Genomic DNA, 26231 nt, shown 5'->3' with positions numbered 1-26231 from the left:
TACTTGCGCCCCCACGTAGTGTATATGATAGAGCTTTCTGGAGCATCGTGCAACTGGCCATACTCCTGTATAACTAGGCTTTGGTCCCATCTATCTTGTTTTATTATTATTGTAAGCTGCCCTTTTCCGGGGGAAGGGAAGCACATATGTCTAATAAATACAAAAAAATGCCATGTCTTGACAGATCTCCGACATCTACATCAGCGGAGAGTCGGGGGATATGTCTGCAAAAGAGAAGCTGCTTCTCTGGACGCAGAAGGTGACAGCTGGCTACATCGGAGTAAAATGCACCAACTTCTCTTCGTGCTGGAGCGATGGGAAGATGTTCAACGCTCTCATCCACAGATACAGGTACGTGGAGAGGAGCAGCGGGGGATGCCGTGAACGGCTGTGGGGAGCGTACCGCTGCTCGTGCTGTCTGCAGTTACCGTATTTTCTGACGTACCATGTGCACCTCTTTCCCAAAAGCGAGTGGCTGGAAGTTAGAGTGCACATTGTAGGTGAGAAATGTGGTAAGAGAAGTTCCTGCTGCCTACTGGGCAAAAGCAAAAGTAAAATCTGCAGTGACCACAGAAAACACGAGTGGACGCGATGTATGTGGATAATATGGTCATATTCTGCACTTTGAAGTCCAAGTTCTCCCCTGCCAGGAGGTGTTGCTGTGCTGGCTCAGGGCCCCGCGTGGTGGAGAAGGCTGAGAACATGCAGCGTTGCAAGAAGCAGCAACTTATTTAATGAGGGTTTGGGGCGGAGCGGGAACATTAAAACCAGATTGTGCTGTGCTTTAAATGCTACCACCCCCTCCTCTTTTCTCAGTGAATAATAGTGCTTAGCACTTCAGTGGCACCTATCACCTGGGGATCTTGGAGCTCTCTGAGCAGCAATTTAAGCCTCACACAACTCCATGCGAGACAGACAGGGAGAGACGCCCCTGGCGGGGATTAGGCCGGCTCTGGATAACAGTGCTCACCTGGGCTACTCTGTCTGGACTGGCTGGGCAGAAACCCTACAAGGAAAGAAGTCGGGCTTCTCGGGCCACATCTCGCACCTCATGCGGAAGGAGTCCAAAGTCTCCTACTGAGATGTCCCCTGGGAGGTGGACTAGGGGATGAGTGTGCGCTAGGCTAGGAGTCCTAGGAGCTAACTGGGATGTCACCGCTTTTGAGTGTGAACGTGAAGATTTCCTGGTCCTTATTCTCACATGCGCACCCTGTTCTGTTTGCACGCCCAGTTGCACTAGCAGTGCCACCCTGGTGGGGCACTGTGAAGGGGTCTGCCAATGCAGTGCCCTCCTGGTAGCCTGCTTTGGCATGGCTTGCCCTGCCTCAGTTTCCCTCTAGATCATCCTTCTCTCAGACTTGTCCTCAGTCTCTGCCAAGGGGGTCTGAGAGGCAGCAGTGCTGGAAATGACCTGAAACAGTGTTCCCAAGAAAGAGAGTCTTCTGCCTGTCCCGGATGACCCTTCTTCCCCAGTCTCTGGGGGATACTCTGGACATTGGTGCTCTCTGCTTGGGATGGGTCCGCTTCAGGGAGCTTCCCTCTCCCGTGGGCCTGTCCCTGACAGCCACAGGACATGACCTGCCTTCTGCAGTACCCTCCCAACTGAGATCTCCTGCCCTCTCGGGAAAAACACTTGCCTCCTTCCCTGCTGGACCCAGCAATTGAAGCCAACCACCTGCTCTGTGGCAGATCAAGATCAACCAGGGGGTGGGAGAGCAACTAATCCGTCCTGGGTCCAGCTCCCCTTCACCAGTGACAGGCACTCCTGGCACTCCCATTCAGGCTTCTCCGTTGCTTGGCCTCTGTGCCTGTGTGTCCATGCATGTGTTCAGCTGCACAGCAAGCCACGCGATGCCTTGGAGGGAGCCTGACGGGGGCTCTGTGTCTTTCAGGCCGGATCTGGTGGACATGGAGAGGGTGCAGATCCAGAGTAATCGGGAGAACCTGGAACAGGCCTTTGAGATTGCGGAGAGGCTGGGAGTCACCCGGCTGCTGGATGCTGAAGGTGAGAGGATGTGGCAGCTGGCTGAGCATGGTTAGCCGAAATGACTTTCTGGTGTCTGCCTGGGGAGAGAATCTACCTTTCCCTTTGCCCCTCCCCGACTGCTTCCATGTCTTCATTCCCTTTCACCAGATGTGGACGTCCCGTCACCCGATGAGAAGTCTGTGATCACTTATGTGTCTTCGATCTATGATGCCTTTCCCAAGGTCCCCGAAGGCGGAGAAGGGATCAGCGCTATCGTAAGAGCCTCTGCTTTTCACGCCTGCCGACCCCAAGTTTTTTGTGGGGCTCGTCTGAGCGTCCCCATGCAGCTGCTGGGAATATGGGCAGTTGGTCTTACCCTGCAGGCAGAGAGTTTGGAGGCTTCCCCTGCTGTCTGCACGAGAGGGCTGCACAGATGAAATAGCCTGGAATAGTCATGCAAGAGAGACTGGGGAGGGGTGTTGGGACATAGCACAGGAGTAACCTGGAGGCAGGAGCTCACAGGAAGGTCCTGTCCTGTCCTTTCTGCCCCTTTGATGCTGCCTCCCAAGAGCAGGCCCCTTTTGCATTTGACCCTTGGAAGATGCAGCCATTGCGAGTCACAAGTGCCCAGTACTTAGGGCATCTGTGCTTACCTTAGTTCTCCAGTAACATAGGAGGCTTGGAAGAGATGGGCTGCCTTGCTGTATTGCTGTTTCCCCGCTGAACCCTTTACATGGCTCTCCCTCTTCCTCCCAGGAAGTGGATTCCAGGTGGCTGGAGTACCAGAACCGTGTGGATTCCCTCCTCTCGTGGATCAAGCAGCACACGATATTGATGTCCGACAAGTCCTTCCCCCAGAACCCTGTAGAATTAAAGGCAAGTGCTGACCGAGGTTCCTCTGGAGCACACGAGCTCTGGGGAGATGCTGGTGGGAGAAAGGTGGTCTGGCGGGCAGGAGGCTCATGTGGCTTTGTGTCCTCTTGCAGGCACTTTATAACCAGTACATACACTTCAAAGAAACGGAGATCCCGGCAAAAGAACAAGAGAAAGGGCAGATAGAGGAGTTGTATAAGCTACTTGAGGTAAGAGCCTCCTTAGCAGTGTGAGTAGCTGGCAGTATTATGCTTTTTGCAAGGCGTGCCATGCATTCAGCGTGGGGTTAAAGAAGTAACCCTGAGCACAATGCAAGCAGTGTGGGACCCACGGGGACTGAGACATCCAACGGCTTCCCTCCTGTCTGTAGTGTCTGAACACATCCCAGTCGTTAAACACCTTCCCAGTGCAGTACAGAGAGGGTGATGTGAGGATAGAGGTGTGGATGGAAACATCCCAGTCCCAGGTGGGGTTGGGGGAGCCTTATCCACCTAAAAGGTAGGAGGGCCTGTCACAGGAGGGGGAACGGAAAAGCCTGGCTGTGATCACAGAGAGAAGAAGGGATGAAAGACTGTTCTCTTGCCGTGCTTCAAGGTGTGGATTGAATTTGGCCGCATCAAGTTGCCCCAGGGCTACCACCCCAATGACGTGGAGGAAGAGTGGGGCAAGCTGATCATAGAGATGCTGGAGCGTGAGAAGTCTCTGCGGCCGGCAGTGGAGAGGTTGGTGCTGAACCAGGGTGGGGCCCATGGAGCTCACCGCACCCTGCGTGGGAAGTCGCCCTGTCCCTCTCTCCATCCCCTTCCCCCCACCCCAGCCCCAAGAGAGGAGCGCTTTTCTCTGATTCCCCCTGTCTCTTGTCACAGGCTGGAATTGCTGCTACAAATCGCTAACAAGATTCAGAACGGTGCTCTGAGCTGTGAAGAAAAGCTCACCCTGGCAAAGAACACGCTGCAAGCTGTGAGTGTCAGCGCTTCTGTCCTGATTTCATGTTGCGCCTTGTGTCTGTTTTCCCTTTCCTGGGGACCTGCCTTCCTTCTCAGCTTTCCTTTGTGCCGCTGAGCTTAGGGTCAGGCTGCTGGATACCCAAGGGAGTGGGAGCTCCCAGGAGGATACTTGAGCTAAGAGGACAAATATAGCCCTTAGCTGTGTGATCAGGGAGCTGATGTAACCTCTCGGTATAGCAAAAGAAAGACCATTGCTGGACAACCAGTGCCTAGTTCTTCCCGGCTTCCAAAAAAGATGTTGACAGATTGGCAAAAGGTCAGATAATTGGTACTGCGGTCTGGAAAACCTGCCGCCTAGTGAGTTTTGCAAAACTCAGTCTGTTTAGTTTGTCCAAGAGAACATTAAGGAGTAACCTGCATCCTTATGATCATTGAGGGCCCTGTAATGTGGCAGAGGAAGACAGTCCAGCCATTGGAAGCTCAAGCCAGGCATGTTCAGGTTAGAAATAAGAGGGACATTTTATAGTGAAGGTAATTCAGCCATTGCACCCACTTGCCCAAGGATGGGTGGGTTTTGCAATGTCCAGAGTTCTTAAGCGGTGACTGGACATTGTTCAGCGAGACATATTACGGGCTTTAGCACATGTTAATACCTGAGGCTCCTTGGAGATGTGGCGGGGTGTGTATCATGCTCATGACTGTCCTCTCTGGCTTCACAGACTGCAAGCTGTGGATGCTGAGCCAGGATAGAGGACCTCTGGCCTTGTGAGGCCTGGTGCAGCGGGCGTGAGGAGCGCCAGTAATACCTCTTGTATCTCCCACTGCAGGATGCCGCTCACCTGGAGTCCGGTCAGCCAGTGCAGTATGAGTCCGATGTCGTCATGTACCTACAGGAGTGTGAAGGGCTTATCCATCATCTGCAGGTGGATTTACAGATCCTGCGAGATGAGAATTACTACCAGCTGGAAGAACTGGTCTTCAGGTGAGTGGCTGAGAAAGTCCTGTGGGCATGGGCAGAGAGGTACAGTGGTGCTAGTCTGTAAATACCCAGCAAAAACTAGCAGGAAGTGTTCAGCACTAGTTGAGCGTGTGCTCTGCTTTTGATGCCCTCCCTAGCAGAAGGGTGACTGTTTGCCAACCCTCAACCCAGGGAGAAAAGTAAGATCGTTTTAGAGAGCAGGCAAGGCATGTGTGGTGTCTCTCCCAGAATCCAGACATCTTTAATCGGTCTCCTCCCTGTCCCCTCCCTGCTTTGCTTCAGGATCATACGTCTGCAAGACGAGCTGGTCACCCTGCGGCTGGAATGTACTAACCTATACAGGAAAGGCCATTTCTCGTCACTGGATCTCGTGCAGCCCTCCACCCTGAGCACGACGCACTTGAAGGCAGAGTCCTTGACGAAGGGAACGCACACGTCTTCTGCCTCCTGGTTCCGGAAGCCCATGACCCGCACAGAGCTGGTAGCCATCTCCTCTTCTGAGGATGAAGGCAACCTCCGATTTGTATATGAGCTGCTGTCTTGGGTGGAAGAGATGCAGGTGAGTGTGCTCCCTGGATTACAGGGTGAGGATTAAGGAGCTCTGCAGTCAGAATAAGCTGCATCCATTAGCATGGAAGACTTTGGTATTTTCTGCCTTTTTGTTTAAATTGAACTTTCGGCTCAGCTCGAGTGTAGTGTCTGTGCTTACCTGGCAAGGGAAACACCGTGACCACCGAGGCGGTCTTCCTAGTTGCACCCGGGGAAGACGGCTCTCCTGGCACAGTGGTAGTACCTGTGAAGGTAATGTATAGTAAACCTCCCACTTAGCTGCTGGAGTGGGAAGGTCTTGGTTTTACGCCCACTTTATGGAAAGGGGAGACTCCTCCCTAGCTTGCTCCTGCAGCCGTATGGCTGAGGGCAAGCAAAACTCAGGGGCATCTGAACCCCGAGCCTCCAGGCTTGGACCTGCAAGTAGGATGCCTGCCAAAGGATTTGGAAACATCTGAAGCCCCAGATGGGGGTGGAGGATGTTTGCCAGTAGTAGGACCGCTTATAGTTCTGGACTGATTCATGGATTTGGAATTGATTTGGCTAATTTGGCTTGGAATACGGAAAATTAAAAAAAAAAAAAAGCAAATAATTGCAGTCACCTGGCAGGCAGCAGTGCAGACACTAGTGGTTTTTAGCATTTCCACAAGGCTGGAGATGGGGTTTACATGCTGTCTTTTAACAGGCTGTGCGCAGGGAATGGGGAAGGTACTCTTCAAAGAAGGGCACGAGGTGGATTCAACCTAAAAAGCCCTCTTGAATGGCTTGGGCTTGTGGCTTGGGAGTCGTCTGGTGCTGAAATCAGTGAGAGTTGGGTGCTTGACCTCAGGGATGCTAGGATCAGCCCCTTAAAGAGCGTTGTGCCTTGGTAGTGAGCTGGGAGGTAATACCACCCCCAGTCTCACGTGCTTTTGAGCCTGAAGAAGGCTGGCTGGACTTATTGGTGGCTGTTTCAGATGAGGCTGGAGCGAGAAGAGTGGGGGAGCGATCTGCCCAGTGTGGAATCTCAGCTGGAGACCCAGCGGCACGTCCACACCAGCGTGGAGGACCTGGGCTCCAGCGTGAAGGAGGCTCGGCTGTACGAGGTGAGGTGACAGGCTGGAGGAGGGTGTAGCTTCACTGGCAAGAGCTCGCACGGGTGAGGACGAGGGGCAGGAAGATGGGTCCTGCCAGTGTTTTGTGGCTCAGAGGATGTGCATGCTTGGGTTTAAAGCAGTGAGGCATCTTTGCTGCTGTCAAGTGACCTGGTCACACATGCTGTGTCATTGAGGGCACACAGCTGGGCTCAGTGGACACCCCCCAGAATGAACATACTTGAATTTATCCCTCCAAACTTACGCCGTGGAACGTGGGTAGGGCTTAAACCCAAGTGCTGAGGCTGCTCGTTGGATCTGGCTTCCGCTGCTGTTTGTCTTCCAGCTGTTTTCTTGCAAATCAGTCTTTATTTTCCCTTGGATAAGTTCCTCCCCTGAGAAAAAGGACTCCTTCCCCCAGCCTGAGACACCCGCACTTCCCCAGACACACACCCAAAGGCATTCCTGCTTCCTTCTCTTGCTGTTCGCGGGCAGTTCAGGGAAGGGACTTGCTTTGGATTTGTGGGGTGTTGCTCTGACATGGGAGCTCTGGTAGGTGACCCCAATAACTTTCGTTCCTCAGGGTAAAATGTCCCAGAATTTCCGCACCAGCTACACGGAAACACTCAGCAAGCTGGAGACGCAGTACTGCAAGCTGATGGTGAGTGGGCATTGTACACCCCACCCACTGGCACTGTGCCCTGCTGCTTCCTGAGGGTCCTGTCCACCCTCCCAGCATCCAAGGTGAAAGATGCAGGATGTATCCATGCCCTGTTGCACTAGCAACAACTTTGGGGGCTTGCAAGCAGAGGAGAAGAGCAGCCACCTGTGTGAGTTCCTCCCAGCAAAGAGGAAGCCCACATAGCTATAGTTTCTGCAAGGCTGGACTGTGCACTGCTGAGGGCCATGGCTTTAGTCTCAGTTAGTTCCCCCTGTCTCCAGGAGGCAAGTGGCCACTTCTCCAAGCTGTTTGCCTGCTGGCCTCGGGCCATGCAGTCCAGAAGATATTCCCCCAAATGCTTCCCAGTTTGCAGCAGATCCTCATGGCTGCAATTGTCCTAGGAATGTGGTGGGGGCATGATTCTCACTTAGCAAGTAGGAGGGCATCTGGAGAGTGTTTTAAGCCCTCTTCCCGCCTTGGGGGCACTGACATAGAGTCGGGGAAGGATCCCATTGCAGCTCACCCGAGGGGCGCGGGTTTTTTGTTGTGCACAGGAAACGTCCAGCTTCCGACTGCGGCATCTCCAGAGTCTGTACGGGTTTGTGTCTCGAGCCACAGCTGAGCTCATCTGGCTGAACGAAAAGGAGGAAGAGGAGCTGGCCTACGACTGGAGTGACAATAACTCCAACATTGCAGCCAAAAGAAATTACTTCTCGGTGAGTGAGACCCTGAGACGCGGCCTCCAGCTGTACAGCTCTGCTGGTGATGCTGCTGTTGCTGTGAGCCTTTTAGTTACATGAACAATTCAGGAGACCACTGGGAACTGTAGTCGAGACTTTTCAGGAGCTCTGAGTTCCTCCAGACCAGCCCATAGTGCTTGTAACCTGTCATCACCACCCACAAAACATGGTTCTCGGCAGAGTTTGGAGCTCAAAGTAAAGTCTGTTCAGCTGGGTTTCTTGTTGTCCCCGTCCCCCACCCACCCCCACTTCTGCAAGCATGGGAAAAACAATCTTATTCGGAGCTCAAGAGATTCCCAGGCCGAAGTTCTGGGCTACAGCTGGAAAGACATTACCTTTTAAATTCTTAATCAAATAATGTCATTCAAAACGGAAATCAGAGGCACTGGGGAATTCTCAGTGACTTTTTCCATCACTGGTTTCACATCTTCAGATCCTCTCACGTCTTCAGTTTTGGTTGGATACTTAAAATGTGGTTACTACACAAGTGTCTGATTTTGACCAGTCTTTATGTGTATCTGGCACTCAGGAGCTGACGATGGAACTGGAAGAAAAGCAGGATGTGTTTCGGTCTCTGCAAGATACGGCTGAGCTGCTGTCCCTGGAGAATCACCCAGCCAAACAAACTGTTGAGGTACGTGGTCTGTTCAGGGGCACGCACCGAAGGGTTTCACCCCCAGTCATGTCAGTCGAACCCAGGGAAGCCCTCATGAAGAAGCATGATCAGCAAACATGCAATAAACATGCTGTGCTTCTACCTCCACCCTGGGTAGATGCTTCCTCTGCCCGGAGAAAGGTGTTTGTACCTGAAAACTTGCAAAGACGAATTTTTCCAAGTATTTTAGTTGATCTAATAAATGAGATCGGATTTACCCAAAGAACCGTGTCTGCCTGTGTCCTTAGACTAACACGGCTGCAACCAACAGTACCTCCGCCCCAGTCACTCTTATCAGCTCTAAGTGGTGGCAAACAGCTTTATTGTACCAGGAAAACAAAGACCATTGTGATGATGACAAGAAGTGCTTGCTTATCCAGGGCCCGGACCCAAGGTCCTGTGGTAAGATAAGACAGCACATGACCCTGAGCTAACTTTGAATTGTTCATGCTCGTGAAAGTGATGGAGAAACACTTGAAGGTCATTGGAGCATGCTTTCTCTTGCTGTTTCATTCATGAACCAGCACCATCCCACAGTTCCCTGTGCTGGAGAGTAGAAGGAAATGTCCTTTCAGGAGGTCCCATTAAAAGGCCTCTCTGCCTTATTTCCTTTTGTGTCTCTTCCACTACGCTCCCCCTTGCACCTCGTGAGAGCTAAATCCAGCTTAACAGTGTGAACTTCATGAGCTATTTAAATGCTGACCCATAAAACTCCTGCTTTCATTTTGGTTGTAATTCGTGGTGTCCTTTGCCTTCCCAGGCATACAGTGCGGCTGTCCAGTCCCAATGGCAGTGGATCAAACAGCTCTGCTTGTGCGTGGAACAGCACGTGAAGGAGAACGCTGCTTACTTCCAGGTAGAGTAGCAGGGAGAGCCCAGCCCTGCCCGCCCTCATCTGCCGTTCAGAGAACAAAACCTGCACTGAGTGCCTGTAGCACAGCGCCAACTGACTCTAGTTTGATGAAGGGCATCATCCTTTTTTTATTCCATTCCATCTCCTTCTCTTCTGACCTGTCCCCAGGGGATATTTTGCCCTCTATGTTGTAGGCTCAGCTCTTCTAGAATAGCCCTCGGCATGCAGATGGTGCTGCTCACAGCTGTCACGGTGCAGGGGGACAGGGCAGTAGAAGGTGCTTGCCTGCTGAGGGTGTCGGTCAGACCCTTTCGGCACCATGTGTTGCTGAGTGGCCGGGGTGTGTTGAGTCGTACCGAGTTCTCTGACGCTTTCTGGCTCCGCAGTTCTTCAGCGATGCCCGAGAGTCGGAGACGTACTTAAGGAACCTCCAGGACTCCATCAAACGGAAGTATTCTTGTGACCGTAACACCAGCCTGACCCGACTGGAGGACCTGCTCCAGGATTCCATGGTGGGTGTTTTCTCAGCCCCCAGATTACGGGGTGTCCACGTGACAGATGACCAGTCCCGTGCAGCACCCTTGCTGCCTGCCTTTGGCTTTAAGGGGGAAAATGGTATATTCATTCTGAGATCAGCATGGTTAAGCTTCATGTTCTTTGCCCGCTCATCTCTGCCCTGTCTTTGCATTCTGATTTTCAGTGGTATTTTGTGGCAGGCCGCTTCTGCGCTGAGCCACCCACCTCACTGCGCCCGACTACTGATCAGGCTCAGAGTGCCTCCCCTCTTCCCAGATCACACCTGCGAGCCTGGGGTCACCGCTGCCACCACCCAGGAGTCTTGGTCTGTCTGCGGCCCTGTGCCCCCTGGGATGCACCGGCCTTATAGAGCTTGAGGGTGCCTGATCCACTGCAAAAATTGGGGGTGCTTCCTTTAGCGTGAAGCTCAAAATGTAGCCTCCCGTCGTCAGCCGGACCAAGGGGGCACAAAGGCAGACTTGGTAGCTTAGCCACCAAAGTGATAGACACCTGAGAGGGAGAGGGAGGGGGGAACAGACTACCCCCCACCCTCCAAGGAGGAGGCTGTGACAGCATTTCATCACGGTGTTCACACACAGTATGTGTGTGTGTGTATTTGGAGTGCAGCCTGGGTGTGACCTCCATGGTACCACTTAGTGTTGATTTAACACTGTCCACACTAATCTGATTTTAATTGAACCGTTATAATGGAAGACGAGTGACTGCAGTGAAGGACTGTCGTGTACGAGGCACCTTGGCACAAAACACTCCACCTCCTTGTGACCTTGTTCAAGGCTGGAGTGGCTGGCTGTACAGATCAGCTGACTAGACACCTCTTGTAGTGTAGAAAAATGAGAGATGCTCACGGTTTCTTTTAAAAAGTTCCCATCATTAGTATCCATCAAACCATCTTTCCATATGTAAATTTGTGGGGATAAGCCATTTTTTTTTAGGTAGAGGCAGTCACTGTGCTTTGATCTAATGAAGATCTACTCTGCTTTGATCTAGTTGAAGGCTGTAACCTCCTTAGCTGCTGCTCCTGCTCCTTCAAGAGCAAGGTGGGGTGGAGAGAAACCCCCTCGCTCAGTTCAGATCAAGTCTCTGATTAATTGGTTACACCGGGTCCACAAAGGAGGCTAGCTCTAAAATCAAAGCAATCAGCATTCGGTGTCTGTTTTGCAATCGGGGCAGCAGCAAGAGCAGGGGCGGGCAATTATTTCAGGTGGAGGGCCACTTACTGAGTTTTGGCAAGCCACCAAGGGCTGCGTGACAGGTGGCTAGGGGCAGATAAATATTCATTTTCAAAAATTTTTAGGGGCCCCAGGGGCCGGATAGAATGGCCTGGCGGGCCGCATCTTGCCCACCCCTGAGCAAGGGGGTGACATTAATGCAACTGGAGCACCATAGAGCTGTTCACACAGCAATGCCAATAGACAGGACAAGAGAAACTGGGGGGAGAAGCATCAATCTGTGATTGAACTCTGCGCCCTAAAGAGGAGGACAAGTCCACGCTAGTGCTTCACTGCTCAGCTATGATGAATATTCAGGGAGGTTGAACTCAGATGCTGCACGACCCAGTTGCCATGTACGATCTCCCAGAGTGTTTCAGATGGTTCGTTTGGTCCCTGAAGGTTTTGCTGTAGAAATGTGGGCACTGATCTGACGGTCAGTCGGTCACACACGGTAAATCCTCCGGGCTCACCTGTGCTCTCTCTTCTTCTCGAGGCTCGGTGTGGCATTCCCTCCTCTCCATGTCAGGGTCCTCAGGTGCTGTGAGTAATCCAGGTCTGGTGCTCAGCCTGTCTCCTCCAGTCATCAAGACGTGGAGCAGCTATCATGGCTTCTGGTGCTCTTATCAGAGTGGTATCCACACGTACTTAGACTCCGGAGCATTAGAAAGCTGGCCCTGGGCCTCTGGCATGCTAGGACCTTGTGCCATGTTTAGAAGAGTAGCCAAGATCTAAGTAACGGGATGCTCTGGCTCTCTCCCTGGTATATGCTCATCCTCTTTCTTACCTAATGAGTTAAAGCTGTATTTCTTCCAACCATGCTGCCTGGGACAGGCACAGGTAGTTTCTTTAAGCACTTCTTTTCCATACCATTAAATAATTGACTGGTCACCCTTTCTAGCACTGAAGCTAACCCTTTTTAATGGGCTGAGTGTGGAAAGCATGAGGGTTAAATGTCTCTGGATTTGGGGGGGGTTTCTTTTCTTTTTCACTTCTGGCTTTAGAAAAAAAAAATGGGCTGAACCCTAAAGCTTGCAACGAGGTCCTGAAAGACGTGCTTCTCCAGTGGAATGGCTTGGGGGTTTGCCAGTGCTCTGGAAGGGAGCATCCCTGTGTTAGCAAGCAGTGAGAGGAGCAGAAACCGGAGGGCGGGGGCAGTTGGACAATGCCTTTCTGCCCTGAGGGTGGGCACGCCTGCAGTATTTCAGGTTAAGCAAGACGGGGAACTCGGGATGTGTCAGCTGCTCCGTAGTAGCCACGTGGTGGATGTGAGGCAGCTTTTCAGTGAAAGCGGCGTGAGCTACCTTGCACTGACCGTGCGTTTGGGCTGCGCACGTGGAGAAGCTGACTTGGGGGAAGTTGGGAGCCTCACTGAACCCGTCCATTTGCCCATACGCTGTGACCAGGCTCCCATTAACCGTTTTGTGGGGGGAGGGGGGCTTTATCCCCTTACCCCGCTGCGTTGACCTTCTAGACGTGGTTTGAAATGCGCTGCCGTTCCTTGCTTTGTGAGAGCGAGGAGGGGAGCACGCTCCTACAGCCTCCCCAGAGCGGCAGAAAGGAGCGGCTCATCGGCCAAGCCGCCCTGTGCTCCACACCCTTTATATGCCGACAGACAGGATTTTCTTGCCTCTAGCAGCCAAAGAACCGATGCTCTGCATGCAGCTTTGCGGGGCGGGGGTGTCATATAGTTGCCTCGCAGGGGAAAAGCTGTGTTGTCCCCCAGCCCTGGGGCGCAGGTGAGGGGAAGTCTCTTTGTGTTGGCTCAGACCTTAAATCCCCAGCCAGGAGGCTGCTGCCTTTTGGGAGCAGAGGGGCATTGTGGCAATGCTAAGGGATTGACCGGTTATTTTACCCCCCCACGGCCTGCCAATGCTTCGCTTTTATCTTTGTCAGGATGAAAAGGAGCAGCTCATTCAGTCGAAGAGCTCCGTGGCCAGCTTGGTGGGGCGGTCCAAAACCATCGTTCAGCTGAAGCCGAGAAACCCGGACCACGTTCTGAGGAGCACCATCCCCGTCAAGGCTATCTGCGACTATCGCCAGATTGAGGTGAGCGGGCTGACGGGACAGCCCGGCAGGGGGTTTCTCTGGGGAGGGAAGGAAAGACGCTGAGCTTGTGTGGGAGCTGGGAGAGAGGGGACTTGTAGGGAAGGAGGAAAGAGAGAAGCTTGGATGGATCCTGTCGTATTTGATGGCATGGTAAGGAGGCGAAGGGAACAGTCTCTGCTTCTCAGATAGCTTTTCCAATGACCTTGATTTGCTCTGAGTGGTAGTAAGTGTCCTGTTTCCAGAGGAGCATAGCATTAAATAATGGCCTGCATCCCACCCAGTTTTATCTAATTTCTCCTCCTTTCCTTTCCTGAAGTGACTGGCAATTTACCTCCTTTTGGGTTGATTTTTTTTTCTTTTTTAAAGAGAGCTTTTACATTTCAATCCAGTTTTCCTCCGGCGGCAGCTCTGGGGCCTCCTAGAAAGGGGCTTGGCTGTCAGGGAAAGCATTCGCAGGTGATGCCTTTTTGTGGGTTGGGTGCCGGGTCTGAACCTCACCTCCCGCGGTCCTCCTAGATCACGATCTGCAAGAACGACGAGTGCGTGCTGGAAGATAACTCCCAGAGGACCAAGTGGAAGGTGATCAGCCCCACTGGAAATGAAGCCATGGTGCCATCCGTGTGCTTCCTCATCCCTCCTCCGAACAAAGAGGCCATCGACATTGCCAACAGGTAACAAAGCCCTGCTCTTCGTGGCTTGCCGTGGTTTGGTGGCTCGAAGCCAGAGTGACGAGGGGAAGCATCTCTCTGCCTCTGTTGCAATGCGGGGGGGTATTTATATGACTCCTGTACAAATCTCTGGTGCTTTAGGAAATGCCTAACCCCTTGCTCTTCCTGGGAGTTGTTCGTTTAAGGCTTGTCAGGACTTTAGTAGTTAGGAAGGAGGCGCCAAGGGAGTGAAATGATGGGGAATGCTTGGTTTCCTGATCCAGAGCTCGAGTCCAGGTGCGGCCGGTGATAACCAGTAAAGGCACGGTGGGGTCTGGTTGCTGTTCAGTCAGTGATTTCAGTTCCCAATGACAGATGCTCAGCATCAACCAAAAGTGGGGTTACTGTTGACTCCCTTTCTTTTCCGTGTCCTTGGGACAAGGTATTTAGCAGAACTTTTAGATTTCGTTGGGATTCATCAGGTTGAGTCATGAGTGCTTCTGTGGCCTCAAGCTTGCGACCTCTGCACTGTCAAGTGTGCGCCTTGGCGCCCACGCCACCCCGGCCCCCGGTGACTCCCTTTGATGACAGTATTAGCAGGGAGCCTGGCCCCCAGGGGGTTGCCGAGACTGTCTGGCTTTTTACACTGGGGCAGACCCCTTGTGTTAGACCTGCCGGACCACTGTGAGCGCAACTAGTGCTAGGGCTAGTTTCAAACGACCACGCTTCTGGCTTGTATGAGGGCGGCATGTCTATGGTAGGGGTTTGCAAGGAAACTAGTGTAGACGTGAGACTCGAGTTTTCTCTCGCTTCCTGGGCCGGAGCGAAGGGCACCCGGTTCTGTCTGCTCTTTGACTAGTGAGGCATTACCTGTAGTGGGGCCTGCCTGGCAGCTTCCACAACCATTACTTGTTATGTGTATGGTGCCCAGGAGCTCAGTCCTGGACCAGGTGCAAGGTGCTGTACAGAACCAGAACACAAGATAATCCCTGCTGCAGAGTTTACAGTTTGCGGCTAAGCCGAGACAGGCAGATGAGACCCAGGAAACAAAGCAACAGTGTTGGTCAACGTGATGGGCAGTGATCCTAGCACAGCAGCCGCCTCAACACTGTCAAATGTTTGTAGGCATCCTGCTAAAGAAGAGTTTTAATGAGGGGTTTGAAGGAGGATGAGGGGAAGATTTGCTGATAGCTATGAGGAGCTTCTCCTGAGTGTTGAGAGAAGCAGATCATCTAACAAGTGGGTGATGGAGCCTGGCTTCTTGGCTGGTGGGAGGTGGGAATCGATGTTTCTGAGAGCTGGTAGCAGGAGTGAGGGTAGCTCATGGAGAATACTGAAGGTGAAGACGAGCAGCATATGTTTGATGCTACAGCGGAGGGGAGCCATGGAGGAGCGCAGAGAGAAAAGACCTGGTCAGAGCTGCAGGCTAGGGGGATGATTCTTGCAGCAGCTTTCTGGATGGGTGTGAGCAGGGCCAGAGGGCATTTGTCAAGGCCGGAGAAAAGGATGCTGCTGTCCCTGGGCAAGATGCTCAGCTACGGAGGTGGAGAAGGAAAAAGCCATATGTTAAGTTTTGTGCAAAATGAATCAGCAAGATGTAGAGAGAGCTTGGATGTGAGGACCTGAAGGGGAGGGTGATACCCAGATGATGGGCCTAACTGGCTGGCAGGCGGGAGCATTGTCCACAGTGGTGGAGAAGGGGGATAGTGGGGAAAGATGAAGAGCTTTGTTTTAGCCACTGTGAGCTTGAGATGACACCAGCCATCTGTGGGGGGATGTCAGAGATCCAGGCTGAGCTGCGACACTCAGCCTGGAGGGGAGGACAGACCTGCCTACAGCGCAAATGCTGTTAAAGGCAGAAAGCTGAAGAGCCTGTTGCAGCAGGACCGGGCCAGGCGGCCTGCCATAACCACGTGGGCTGGGGCATCGGCGGTGACAGGACGGCGCTGTCCTTTTGCAGGGTGGAGCAGCTGTACCAGAAAGTGATGGCCCTCTGGCACCAGCTCCACGTGAACACAAAGAGCCTGATCTCCTGGAACTACTTGCGGAAGGACTTGGCCTTGGTGCAAGGCTGGAACATGGAGAAGGTACGGGGCAGCACGCCCCTGCTGCACATCGCACGTGATTTAATTTTAAAATTAAATCATCCTGGCCGGGGTGGGCTGTGATGCAGAGGCACCTGTAGCTTCAGGGGGAGTAAAAGGAAATCGGGTGGGTGCAAGGGACAGAACCAAAGGGGCCGAGAGCCAGCACTGTACATGGAGCCGAGGGGGGTCCACGCTCAGGGGGCTTCAGTGCAAAAGTGGTTACAGATGTCTAGTGCCCCCAGCGCTGACTACGCTCTCATGAACAAGGCATCACAGACCTGGTTGCAGTTGCTCCTCAGTGAAGTGTTAAGAGCGAGGTAAAGGGGAGAGATTTGAGACTCAGCTCCTTCTCACTTCTCTCCCCCTTTTTTACAATGAACAATTTCATTCAGGAAAATGTAGATTATTCTGCTGGGGAGATGGCAATAAAAACACCAAGCAGGGCAGACCTGGAGGTGACATGCAGAACAATGCACCTGCCAGAGCAGCGCTGTCCCAGGGAGGGCCCAGGGCTGGCTGTCCCCCTTGGAGAGATCAGGCTCTGCCCAGACAAGAAGCATATGAATGACTGCTTCTGAGAAATGGGAGCAAGGTCTGGGCGACTCCAGGGCCTGGGAGGTGTGTGGGTGCATCTGGGTGAAAGGTGGGACTTTGTTCCTGATGGTTAGAGACTCTGCCGTTGCCTCCGCAGCTCAGATCCTTGGCTCAAGGAGAGTGCCAGCAAGCCATGAAGAGCCTCCAGGCTCACTACGAAGACTTCCTGCAGGACAGTCGTGACTCCGAGCTCTTCTTGGTGGCTGATCGGTTGCACCTGGAGGAGGAAGTGGTCTCCTGTAAGGAACATTTCCAACAGCTTCTGGAGTCCATGGAGAATGGTGAGCTGGAGAGAGGTTAATGGATGGAGCAAGGACTCGGGGCGCACAGGTGCTCTGAACTATCTAAGCAACATCATTGATCCTAGCTTTGTACACAGCTGCCTTCTCTGCCTCAGCCCATTTCCATGCATGGCCTTCATGAGGGCAGCATGCTACCAGCATGCTGAGCAGAGTAATCCAGGCGTTGTCACTTGTTCTGTAGCTGATGAGGGGGCACCTGCCTAGGCGTTGGTAGCCCTGGTGCCACCTGAGGTGAGCCCTGGGCAAAACGCTGCCTTGGCAGTCAATTCTCTGTCGTCTGCTTCATCATGGGAGACGGTGAAAAGGCCATCGAGTGAAATGTATGTTCAAGCTCAGTCACGTCATTCAGATGGCGAGGGCAGATGGAGACTTTTACTGCTTTAAAAGAGGGAGGACTTAACCGCTTGTGAGCATGTGTTGACTGTTCCCCTGGCACTGTTTTGCTGCCTGTCTGCTGTCTCCCTGTAAGCAAAGTTAAACCGTGGTAACTTAACCCTGTTTCATTCAGGGGTAACGTGCCTTGGTTTAACTTCCATTTACCACAGGGTTGGAACAGACAGGCCAAAGATTCAGCTGAATCACAACGAGTTTTCTCTCCTTTTAAAGTAGCATAACTATTACATCTGTTCCTGCCCAGAATCATCTACAGGTGTGCGTGTCGCATGGCAGGGGTCTGGCTCTGACTCAGATAAAACAGTCTTTCACAATGTGAGATGCCCCCTGGCTAGAAGCCTTCCTAGCTATAGGGATGCTTTGATTGAATTATTTTCCATCTGAGCAGAGACCTCTGCCCTTGCTCCTCCCTCATCAGGCCGGTGCTGCACCTGGCTCCGAGCTTCTCGTTTGAGATGGTGATTGATCGATGGCCTTTTTTGTGTTTTTTCTCACAATTTGACAGAGGACAAAGATGAGACAGTTGCCAGGGTGTATCTCTCAGAGCTCAAGAACATTCGCCTGCACCTGGAGGAGTGTGAGCAGAGGCTGGTGAACCGAATCCAGACCCCAGCCAGCACCAGAGCAGATGGTGATGCTATTCAGGAGAACACCTTGCGCATTGCAGAGCAAGAGGTCAGTCCTTCCAGCACAGAGGGAAGTGGGATGTGCAGGTGGCACTAATACCCAGGCATAAATACTACCAAAGGACTCCCCTGCTTATCTCCCTCTGCCAGGGTGGAGCATTTTACTCTTTAAGTGAGAGAGGCAGTGAACGCATCTTGCTTCGCTGCTTCTTTGTGTTTCCCATCTCTTCCCACCCTATGGTTTTCCCTGTGAAAAGATGACAACAAGCCCAACCCACTCCTCCACCCACTGAGCAGACGCTGAATGCAAGACGTGAATCCAAGGGGGTGGGGGGGAAATCCTAGTGAAATGTATGCTCCTTTTCTGTGTGCTGCAGCTAGCACACGCATGGCCTTTTGCAAACAACACTGCTGGAAGCCAGCTGGGCAAACTCATCATGTGCAGTAATTGCTGCCCTCAACTGGGATAAAAGAAGCAGCAGTTCCAGAAGATTGAATGCTCTTGGTCTGTACAGCCATCAAGGCTAAGTGTGGCACAATCTGATAGTGGAAGTGAATAAAGAAAATGGTGCAATGCCGGTGGAAGCCACTCAGAGTCCAGCCCTAACTGGCTCTGAAAGGATTCTGCTGAGTTGAGTTTTACGCTGGAAATATCAGAGTGATCTTCCTGTCCCCTATCTTGTTCATCTGCGTGTCTGTCTGCTCTGTGCCATGGCAGCCCCTGCTTTTCTCAGCATTTTTCCCTGCCAGTCTGTGCTATACGTGGCTATTAATTCTCTGTCTCCCCCGCAGCGCATGCAGGAGGATTTGCAGCGGCTGAAATGTGACTTGCAGCAAGTCTCTGAGCGGTGCAAGAGTTTCCTGGACAAGTCTCCAACGGGGTCCAGCGTGCCGCACCTGCGTTCTGAACTCGGCCTGCTGGTAGACAAGATGGATCACACGTGTGGGCTTTCTTTCATCTACCTGGACAAGTGAGTGGGGATGTGCTTTTTGAGACCTCTGCGTGGATAAAAGAGGCTCTGCTGCATGGCTCCTCTCTGAAACGAGGAAGGTGTTCAGCTGTCTCCTGAGCAGGCCTGAGACTGTCTAGCAGATGCAGCATGCTCAGGAGGAACAGTGGGTCCCAGGAGTGGTGCTCTAGAAGAGTTGTGTGTGTGGATGTCCATCTACACTGGTGTTTCTGCAATGGGCGCTGGCTTGAAACTACTCAGCTCAGGTACTGGAAGCAGTCTGTTGCAGCAGTGCAGAGATCGGCGTGAATTTTTTTGCCCTGCCAAGAAGGGGAGTAAATGAACCTCATGCTGTATCCTGCTGTAGCAAGGCAGCTTCCAGTACCCAAGCTCACTAGTATAACACCAGGTTGGGAAGGTCTGTACCACACTGCAGAGACTGCAGTGCATTCTGCTGGGAAACGGTCCAAACCAAATTGTGCAGACTTCAGAGTCTGGCAGCATCTTCCAGGGTGTTTAGCAGTCTGTGCTCACAGCCTGAGCAGGAGCTGGGAGGCAGAATCACATGTAGGGACTGCATTAGCAGCGGGTGCACAGGTCAGGGTGGAGGAGCATTAGTTGCTCTGAGCCAGGCAGGGGAACTTACTTGGTGACTGTTCCTGTTCTGGGTTATCCTGTTCAGTGCTGTTAGGCCCTCACTTCCATCGGCGCAGACAAAAGCAGGCAGTTGCCAAAGTGGGGAGTTCTTTTTTTGCCTAATGAGTAAAGGAAAAGGGCTGAGAAGTTCCTTGCCCTGGTCTTCAAAAATCTTACGAAGGCAGTGCCCAAAGCAGGAGCAAAAAGTGGCTCTCTAGTCATAGAGACTGTTTGCTAAAGGCCCAGCAATGTGTGCTGGACTGTGGGGTCAACTTGTTGGCAGCGAAGAGCAATTGTGGTTGTGCTTTGAGAGCAGGTGTCTCTGTAACCTGCTTGCTAATAGTATTCCTATGAGGCTCGTACTTCCCAGGCACTAACCTAGGGAGCAGATAAGCAGTTGGGATGCTTTGGGTCCGGATAGTATCCTTTTGTAAAATTTCTGGGGAAGCATAACAGGAGACTACCCTTTACAATGGGAAGCATCAAAGCACAGAGATTAAGGACAGTGGGAGTTGGGCCTCTTGATACCTTTAAAAAATGGAGACTGGTGATTTGTGGGAGACAGCCAAAGGTGCTGCTGTTAGACTGCAGCTTTCCAGCTCTCAGGCCCTGCTGGATACACAGGTCCACTCTCGTGTCTTCAGGTTTTGTTGGATGAGTTTTACAATGCTTGGGTTGGACAGGTATTTGTATTCATTGTCCATTGCCCTGAGATCACTCATTCTCTTAGATGTCTCTTCCTAGTGCTTGAACAGACCAGCTTGATGGGTCATCCCCACCAGGCAGATACATCTCCAAAGAGGATGGAGCTAGACTGTTCTCAGTGGTGGCAGATGAGGAGCAATGGGCTTAATGGTCTCAAGTTGCAGCAAGGGAAGTATAGGTTAGATATTAGGAAGAACTTGTGCACTAGAAGGGTGGTGAAGCACTGGAGCAGGCTACCCGGAGAGGTGGTGGACTCTCCATCATTGGAGGTGTTTAAGACCAGGGTAGACAAAGCCTTGGCTGGGATGATCGAGCGGGGGCTAGTCCTGCTTTGAGCAGGGGTTGGACTAGATGTGACCCCTTGAGGCCTTTTCCAACCCTCGTTTTCTATGTTTCTATGATATCTTTGTTGTTTCTGTGATATCTTTGTTGGAAATGACTTCACAGCAAAGAGTATTTGGGAAGTCACAGTTTCCTCCTCCTCTTTCCCTCCTAGGCTAAAGATGGTTGATTTGATTGTTCGGGATACCCAGGGAGCAGAGTCACTGGTCAAGGGGTATGAGGTTAAACTGAGCCAGGAGGAGGCAGTCCCAGCAGATCTAGCTGCCATTCAGTCTCACAGAGCTACGCTGAAGGTGGGTCACGTTACTTCTCCAGCAGTACGCAGTTGAAACCAGTGTCATGCTGGTCTTGGCGCTCTGGCATTTGTAAAACTGCATTTTTCCCTCTGTCCATCTGATTTGCTTTGTACATCTGCCTTGCTCCCTCGCTGAGTCCATGCAGTCCCTGTTGCTGTGGGTGCTGTCAGAAGAGCAGATGCCCTGGTAGATAAGGTCACTAGATGTTTTTGCATGGCTGGTGCTGGTGGCACCTGGCAGATCCTTTGGGCTGTGCTCACAGATGGTGACTCTTACAAGACTCATCTGAAGTGGGCACCAGCCTTTACAATATTTTGCATCTGAGTCCTAGATTTGGCCAGTTTTGTTGCGGATTACGGAGGAAGAATAATCCCCTCTCCAGGGTGGTGTCAGGCAGGGCTACCTGCCCTACATTCACTGCTCTTCCATGCTCTTTTAAATGTTTTATTGAAGAAATCCCTGTTATACTGTATAGCAGCAGCCATAATTGAAGTGAGGTGTTCTACCAGTAATATCTGCTGAACCGGCTTGATGTTTGTTAAAGCAATGGCTCAGTGAAGTGAAGGACAAGAGCTCTGTGTTCTCCACGCTGGACGAGGACATCGCCAAGGCGAAGACTGTGGGAGAAGAGCTATACCGGATGAAGCAAGAGCGCAGCCTCGACCTAGAGCGCTACCAGGAGAAGGGGAGCCAGCTGTGGGATCGCTGGCAGAGAGCTTGCTCTCAGATCGAGACCCGGTGAGATGCTGCTGCCTTCTCGCTCTGGCTGCTCGGGGTTAGCGGTGTGGTTCTTCGCGGGTGGATACTGTGAGCTGTTTCCCCCTTTGAAGGGAAGGTGGAACTTCCTTCTCTTTGTCTCTCTCTCCTCTCCTGGCTCCATCCCTTGCTGGTTTTAGACAATCTGCCATCCTGTGGGCAAGCTTTGTAGCTGCTGCTCTTTGCCAGAGGATGCTTCGCATTGGAATACCTTTTACGGCCTCTCGGTGCAGTTTTTATGGAATAGTTTTATTTTGGCTGGCTCTGTTTCCAGTACCTGCACACTGCAGCCCCGCTTGAAAAGGCTCCCCCTTCTCCACAGAGCAGAACACGAGGTCTCTCTAACTATCCCCAGGGGGATTTGGAGACGTTCTGTTTATCGGGCCAGGTCTGGACTGTTTTGACACAAGGATTCAGGTGTAGTGACAGCTCCCTCCCTCTCTGTCTCTCGGTTTCTCCTTTCAGCCATACAGAGCTGGAGAGCATCCAGGAGGTGCTGAGTGATTACCGCGAGTGTCACGGGGCGCTCATCCAGTGGATCGAGGAGACCACCGCGCAGCAGGAGTTGATGAAACCGGGGCAGGCGGAAGATAGCAGAGTGCTGTCTGAGCAGCTGAGCCAGCAGACGGTAAGGCCCGAAGTGGCGCCTTTCTCACTAGAGCAGCGTTGGTGTCCAGGATGATTCTAGTAAAACATTGTGTTGTGAGATGAGCCTTGCAAGGCTTGACTGATGCATGGGTTTGTAGTCAGATGTACAAGCTTTTGCCAACCGCTAGCCCGATAAAATACACCCCAGGAGGCTAATTCCAAAAGTTACCATCACCCGATGCCTGTTCTGTGACCTGCCGTTCCTAGGAGGCTTACTGGAAGGAGACAGGAAGGATGGCTCGGGGGTTAGCATAATGCAGATCGCAGTGACACTTTCCTACCCCACAAGGGTGTTGGGAGGATAAATGCATCAAAAATTACGGAGCACTCGGATATTACAGTAACGGTACTATGTAAGTAAGGTAGTACTGTACAGTAAGGCACTATGTAAGTAAGTAACGGTACATAGTACAGTAAGGTACTATGTAAGTACCTTAGGTAGGTGGATGTAGAAAGTGCTCATGTGGATGAAATGGGCTAGAGAGACTGAGCTCCCTTCCCTTCTCCCTCCTTGAAGGGTTTCAGAGTTGCATTTTGTTGGCAGGATAGGGGAAGAGCTATTTCTGCCTGGTTTTTTTTAGTAAGTTTAAAGTCCCCACTGCTCTCATTCGAGCTCCTTTCACAACCGATGAGCAAATGCTCCAGGAGAGGGGATTCCAGAAAGGGAGATGTAGTCTATTGATTTGGTCTTTCCCATTTGACAAACATTGCCGTCCTCCACTCGGTTCTGAACGGAGCTGAGATTAACATGGCTATTTGGTAATCAAGGCCCTTCAGTGCATTTGGCCTTTTGTCAGACCAAAGCATCCTTAAAGAGACCTTGAGCTGTGTCTCTGATTGATGGGATGAAGGAAAGACAGAGGCATCACTTGCTCTGTTTCTGCTTGAAGACAGCAGAGCCATCTAACTGGGAACCTAATTTGGCACCTCTGAGCAAGTGTGAGAGGACAGCAAATGGGGCTATGCATAAAAAGAGGATGAAAGGGGAAAACTCAGGTAAAATGGCAGGGGGAAGGAAGCCTCTGCACCTGCAGCAGTTGTTCTGATAATGGTTTTGCTTTTGAATTCTTTTGTCAAAGGCTTTGGTTGCAGAAATCGAGAGAAATCAAGCCAAACTGGACCAGTGTCAGAAATTCTCACAGCAGTACTCGGCTGCTGTCAAGGTAACAACATATTGCCTAGATCCGGGGCTTGGGGGTGGGAGGGGATATTCTCTTCACCTTCCATTCTCATAAGCCGGTAAGGAGAAACAAACTCCTCGGCTGTCGTCAGCAGTGATTCCAGCACCGAGTGGTGGGAGGCCGGATGAATGAGCTGCCCAGGGACTCCAAAACGCTGAGCTTCGTTAAACATTCAAACACAAAATCACCTTCTGCCTTTAACTTCCAGGACTACGAGCTGCAGCTCATGACATACAGGGCATTTGTTGAATCGCAGCAGAAGTCTCCCGTGAAACGCAGACGCATGCTGTCGTCTTCAGATGCCATCACGCAAGAGGTGAGGGGTCTGCTTGCCTTCCAGCTCCAGCCTGGTGGGGGAAGAGTGGGGGTTTTTTATTATTATTGGCTAATAAAAACAGGTGCTGGGGGCAGGGGAAGATGAGCTGCTTCCTGCTAGTTTAGTTAAGAGGAGAGGAGCCTTTCCCCACTGCTCTGCATTATGAGGCCAGGAAACCAGACTCTAGAAGTTTGAATATGACCTAGACCCTCGGGGAGCGCAAGTTCAGATCCCAAAAGGGTCAATTCAGCGTTTTGTCCATCCCAAGTCAATAGCGTACTTTCTACTGTACATACTTTATGCTGCGTGTGGACTTTTGAGAGCCAAGGTCCAGTCTGCTTCATATGGACTCTAAAGATCCCATGGCCATTTTCAGAAGAGCGTAGGGGGTTCAGTGCATTGTCTTGGACCCAAATCTACCTTTCGCTCCCTTGCTGTGCTTCAGGTGGCCACTGCCGCCCATTTCAGAGCTGCTTGTCAGCAGTGCTATAACATGTCTCACCTGGGAAGCGCTCGAGATCCGTCTGAACAAGAGGTGCTGTGTCCATGCTGTGTCCTGCAAAGTACTGTGGCTCTGTGACCTCGGGGGGTTTGAAATCTGCACTTTGTTCTTTTCCTTAGTTCATGGATTTACGGACTCGCTATACGGCTCTGGTGACACTAACGACCCAGCACGTGAAGTACATCAGCGATGCTCTGCGGCGGCTGGAGGAGGAGGAAGTAAGACTATTTTATAGAACCAAATGAAGAATTGGCATAAGCAGAACATGCAGGCTCACTTAATCGCATCTACAAATGGCTACCCGCTGCCTAAGCCCCAAATTGTCCTCTTTGCAGCTATACATGTGGAGTTTTTCAGATCTGTCCCCCAAAAGATCCTACCTGCTTGTTGCTGGTCTCTGGCGGTGGGAATTCTGGGTCTGCCTTTTCATTAACATGGTTTATCTTTGTCTTCCCCACCTGTAGAAAGTAGTCGAGGAAGAAAAACAGGAGCACGTGGACAAGGTGAAAGAACTCCTGGCCTGGGTTTCTGGTTTGAAGCAGAGCGCGCAAGTCAAGGCTGTCTCGCCCAAGGGCAAAGAGCTGGGAGACATTGAGAAATCAATCTCAGAGCAGCAGGTAAGGCTGGGATCCTGCTTCCTTCCGTCTCTCTGGCACACGCACATTGAGGGTCTGGTTGTCTTCGTGCTGATGTTGTACAGACTAAAACTTTGTTTTGCTGTTTCCAACTGAAAGCGAAGCAGCCTGGATGCTTTTAGCTGCAGTGCTGTGCATAGGCTATAACCTTGGAGCACTTCTGCATTTTCTGCTTGTGTTTCCCACCTCTGAATCGTAGCTTCCCTCTTCTTTTCAACAGGCACTAAACGAAGAACTAGCTACGAAAAAGGAGCAAGTCTCTGAGGCCATCAAAACTGCCCAGATTTTCCTAGCCAAACATAGCCACAAGTACGTACAATGTGTAATGGTCGGTTAAAAAAAAAAAAAAATGGAGAATGGGACCGTGGAGCACAAATTTGTGACACGAACAAATTCAGGTTGTGATGGGACAATGGCTGTGGCACGTAATTAGCTTGGCCTTTATGTGCCATGGTCTTTATGTGCCATTAGCATATTATGTGCCATGGTCTCCATGACACATCATTAGCTTGGCCTTTTGGCAGCAACATTCTGTGCTTGCGGGATTCTTTCCTTCAAACAAAATCCTAAATTCACGGAGCTGAGTGCCGTTTTCTCTAGATGTAATGAGAGACTCTGCATCCCCCTCTTGCAGGCTCTCTGACTATGAGAAGGAGCAGATTTCTACCCAACTCAGTGCTCTAAAGGAGACCTACCAGCAGCTCTGCAATGACTCCACAGAACAGCTCCAACAACTTCAGAGCCAGCTGGCTCAGGAGACAGAGAACAAGGTACCTTTCCCATTCTATCCAAGAGCTGCCTAAATACGATACGTGACCTTTCTTCCAGGTGTGACAGAGGCTTTGCTTGGTTGCGTGCCTCACGACCACCAGCCATTCACAGCCCGTTGGCTTTGTTATTAATCGCACGTGATCTGCCTCCCTTTCATTCTGTCCCATACATTGCACTAGGGGGTCCGGGCTGAGTTGGTTGCTAGAGGCCGAGCAGAAGAGGTCTCCGTATTCAGTTCCAGGTCAGCAGGAGACGGTTCCCTGCAGTACAGCTAATGGGAGCTGCTCTTGCAGCGAAGCAGGTTTGAGACGGACTTCTGCTCTCAAAGCGTGACAGTGGTCATTGGGTTTTCCTTAAGGAAAATGACCTGCAAAGGTTTTGTCACTGCATTTTGCAGCAGGATGGTATCTGCGTGAGGATGGATGCACGGGGCAACCCTCGTCACGTGTCCATGCACACATTGCGAAGCTGGCTTAGTGAGCCGTGCGCCCGCTTTGAGCAGCGTGGAAGCGAGCTCCTCTCTGTCTTGAATGCCAGCCCCCATAGGCCCTCAGCTAAGCTGAGACCTTCACTGACTCAGTGGCTGGACCCCTGTCCATCACCCATTCCCATCCAGTGACATTTCTGTCGGTCTCCATTTCACATTGCACTCATGCATGGGGAGGGGAAGGGTTTGAAGTTCCTTCTTATTGCCTCTGTTATTGGTGTTTACTGTCTTCAGTCATTCATGGATATACCTGTATGTGTATGTAAG

The 26231-nt window shown here is 51.7% G+C and overlaps 1 protein-coding gene across 13 annotated transcripts in view; it reads left to right on the top strand.

Moving 5' to 3' along the window:
• MACF1 (microtubule actin crosslinking factor 1) overlaps positions 1-26231 on the top strand; it is a 222488-nt gene that overhangs the window by 92208 nt on the left and 104049 nt on the right. For all 13 annotated transcript variants that reach the window (XM_059729557.1, XM_019498838.2, XM_059729551.1 and 10 more), the window contains exons 6-35: positions 185-351; positions 1893-2005; positions 2135-2241; positions 2723-2842; positions 2953-3048; positions 3434-3561; positions 3706-3799; positions 4614-4768; positions 5048-5324; positions 6271-6399; positions 6971-7048; positions 7603-7764; positions 8318-8422; positions 9204-9299; positions 9683-9808; positions 12938-13090; positions 13607-13761; positions 15698-15824; positions 16516-16699; positions 17619-17788; positions 18532-18710; positions 20527-20665; positions 21213-21406; positions 21890-22052; positions 23152-23235; positions 23462-23569; positions 24191-24289; positions 24536-24688; positions 24927-25015; positions 25341-25476. In XM_059729557.1, coding sequence (XP_059585540.1) covers positions 185-351; positions 1893-2005; positions 2135-2241; positions 2723-2842; positions 2953-3048; positions 3434-3561; positions 3706-3799; positions 4614-4768; positions 5048-5324; positions 6271-6399; positions 6971-7048; positions 7603-7764; positions 8318-8422; positions 9204-9299; positions 9683-9808; positions 12938-13090; positions 13607-13761; positions 15698-15824; positions 16516-16699; positions 17619-17788; positions 18532-18710; positions 20527-20665; positions 21213-21406; positions 21890-22052; positions 23152-23235; positions 23462-23569; positions 24191-24289; positions 24536-24688; positions 24927-25015; positions 25341-25476 — 4086 coding nt within the window. The remainder of the gene's footprint in view (positions 1-184; positions 352-1892; positions 2006-2134; positions 2242-2722; positions 2843-2952; positions 3049-3433; positions 3562-3705; positions 3800-4613; positions 4769-5047; positions 5325-6270; positions 6400-6970; positions 7049-7602; positions 7765-8317; positions 8423-9203; positions 9300-9682; positions 9809-12937; positions 13091-13606; positions 13762-15697; positions 15825-16515; positions 16700-17618; positions 17789-18531; positions 18711-20526; positions 20666-21212; positions 21407-21889; positions 22053-23151; positions 23236-23461; positions 23570-24190; positions 24290-24535; positions 24689-24926; positions 25016-25340; positions 25477-26231) is intronic.

Source organism: Alligator mississippiensis, chromosome 6 (genome assembly GCF_030867095.1).
Source record: "Alligator mississippiensis isolate rAllMis1 chromosome 6, rAllMis1, whole genome shotgun sequence".
NCBI lineage: Eukaryota > Metazoa > Chordata > Crocodylia > Alligatoridae > Alligator > Alligator mississippiensis.
Note: the sequence above shows the minus strand (reverse complement) of the source record. Positions and strands in the feature narration are given on the sequence as shown.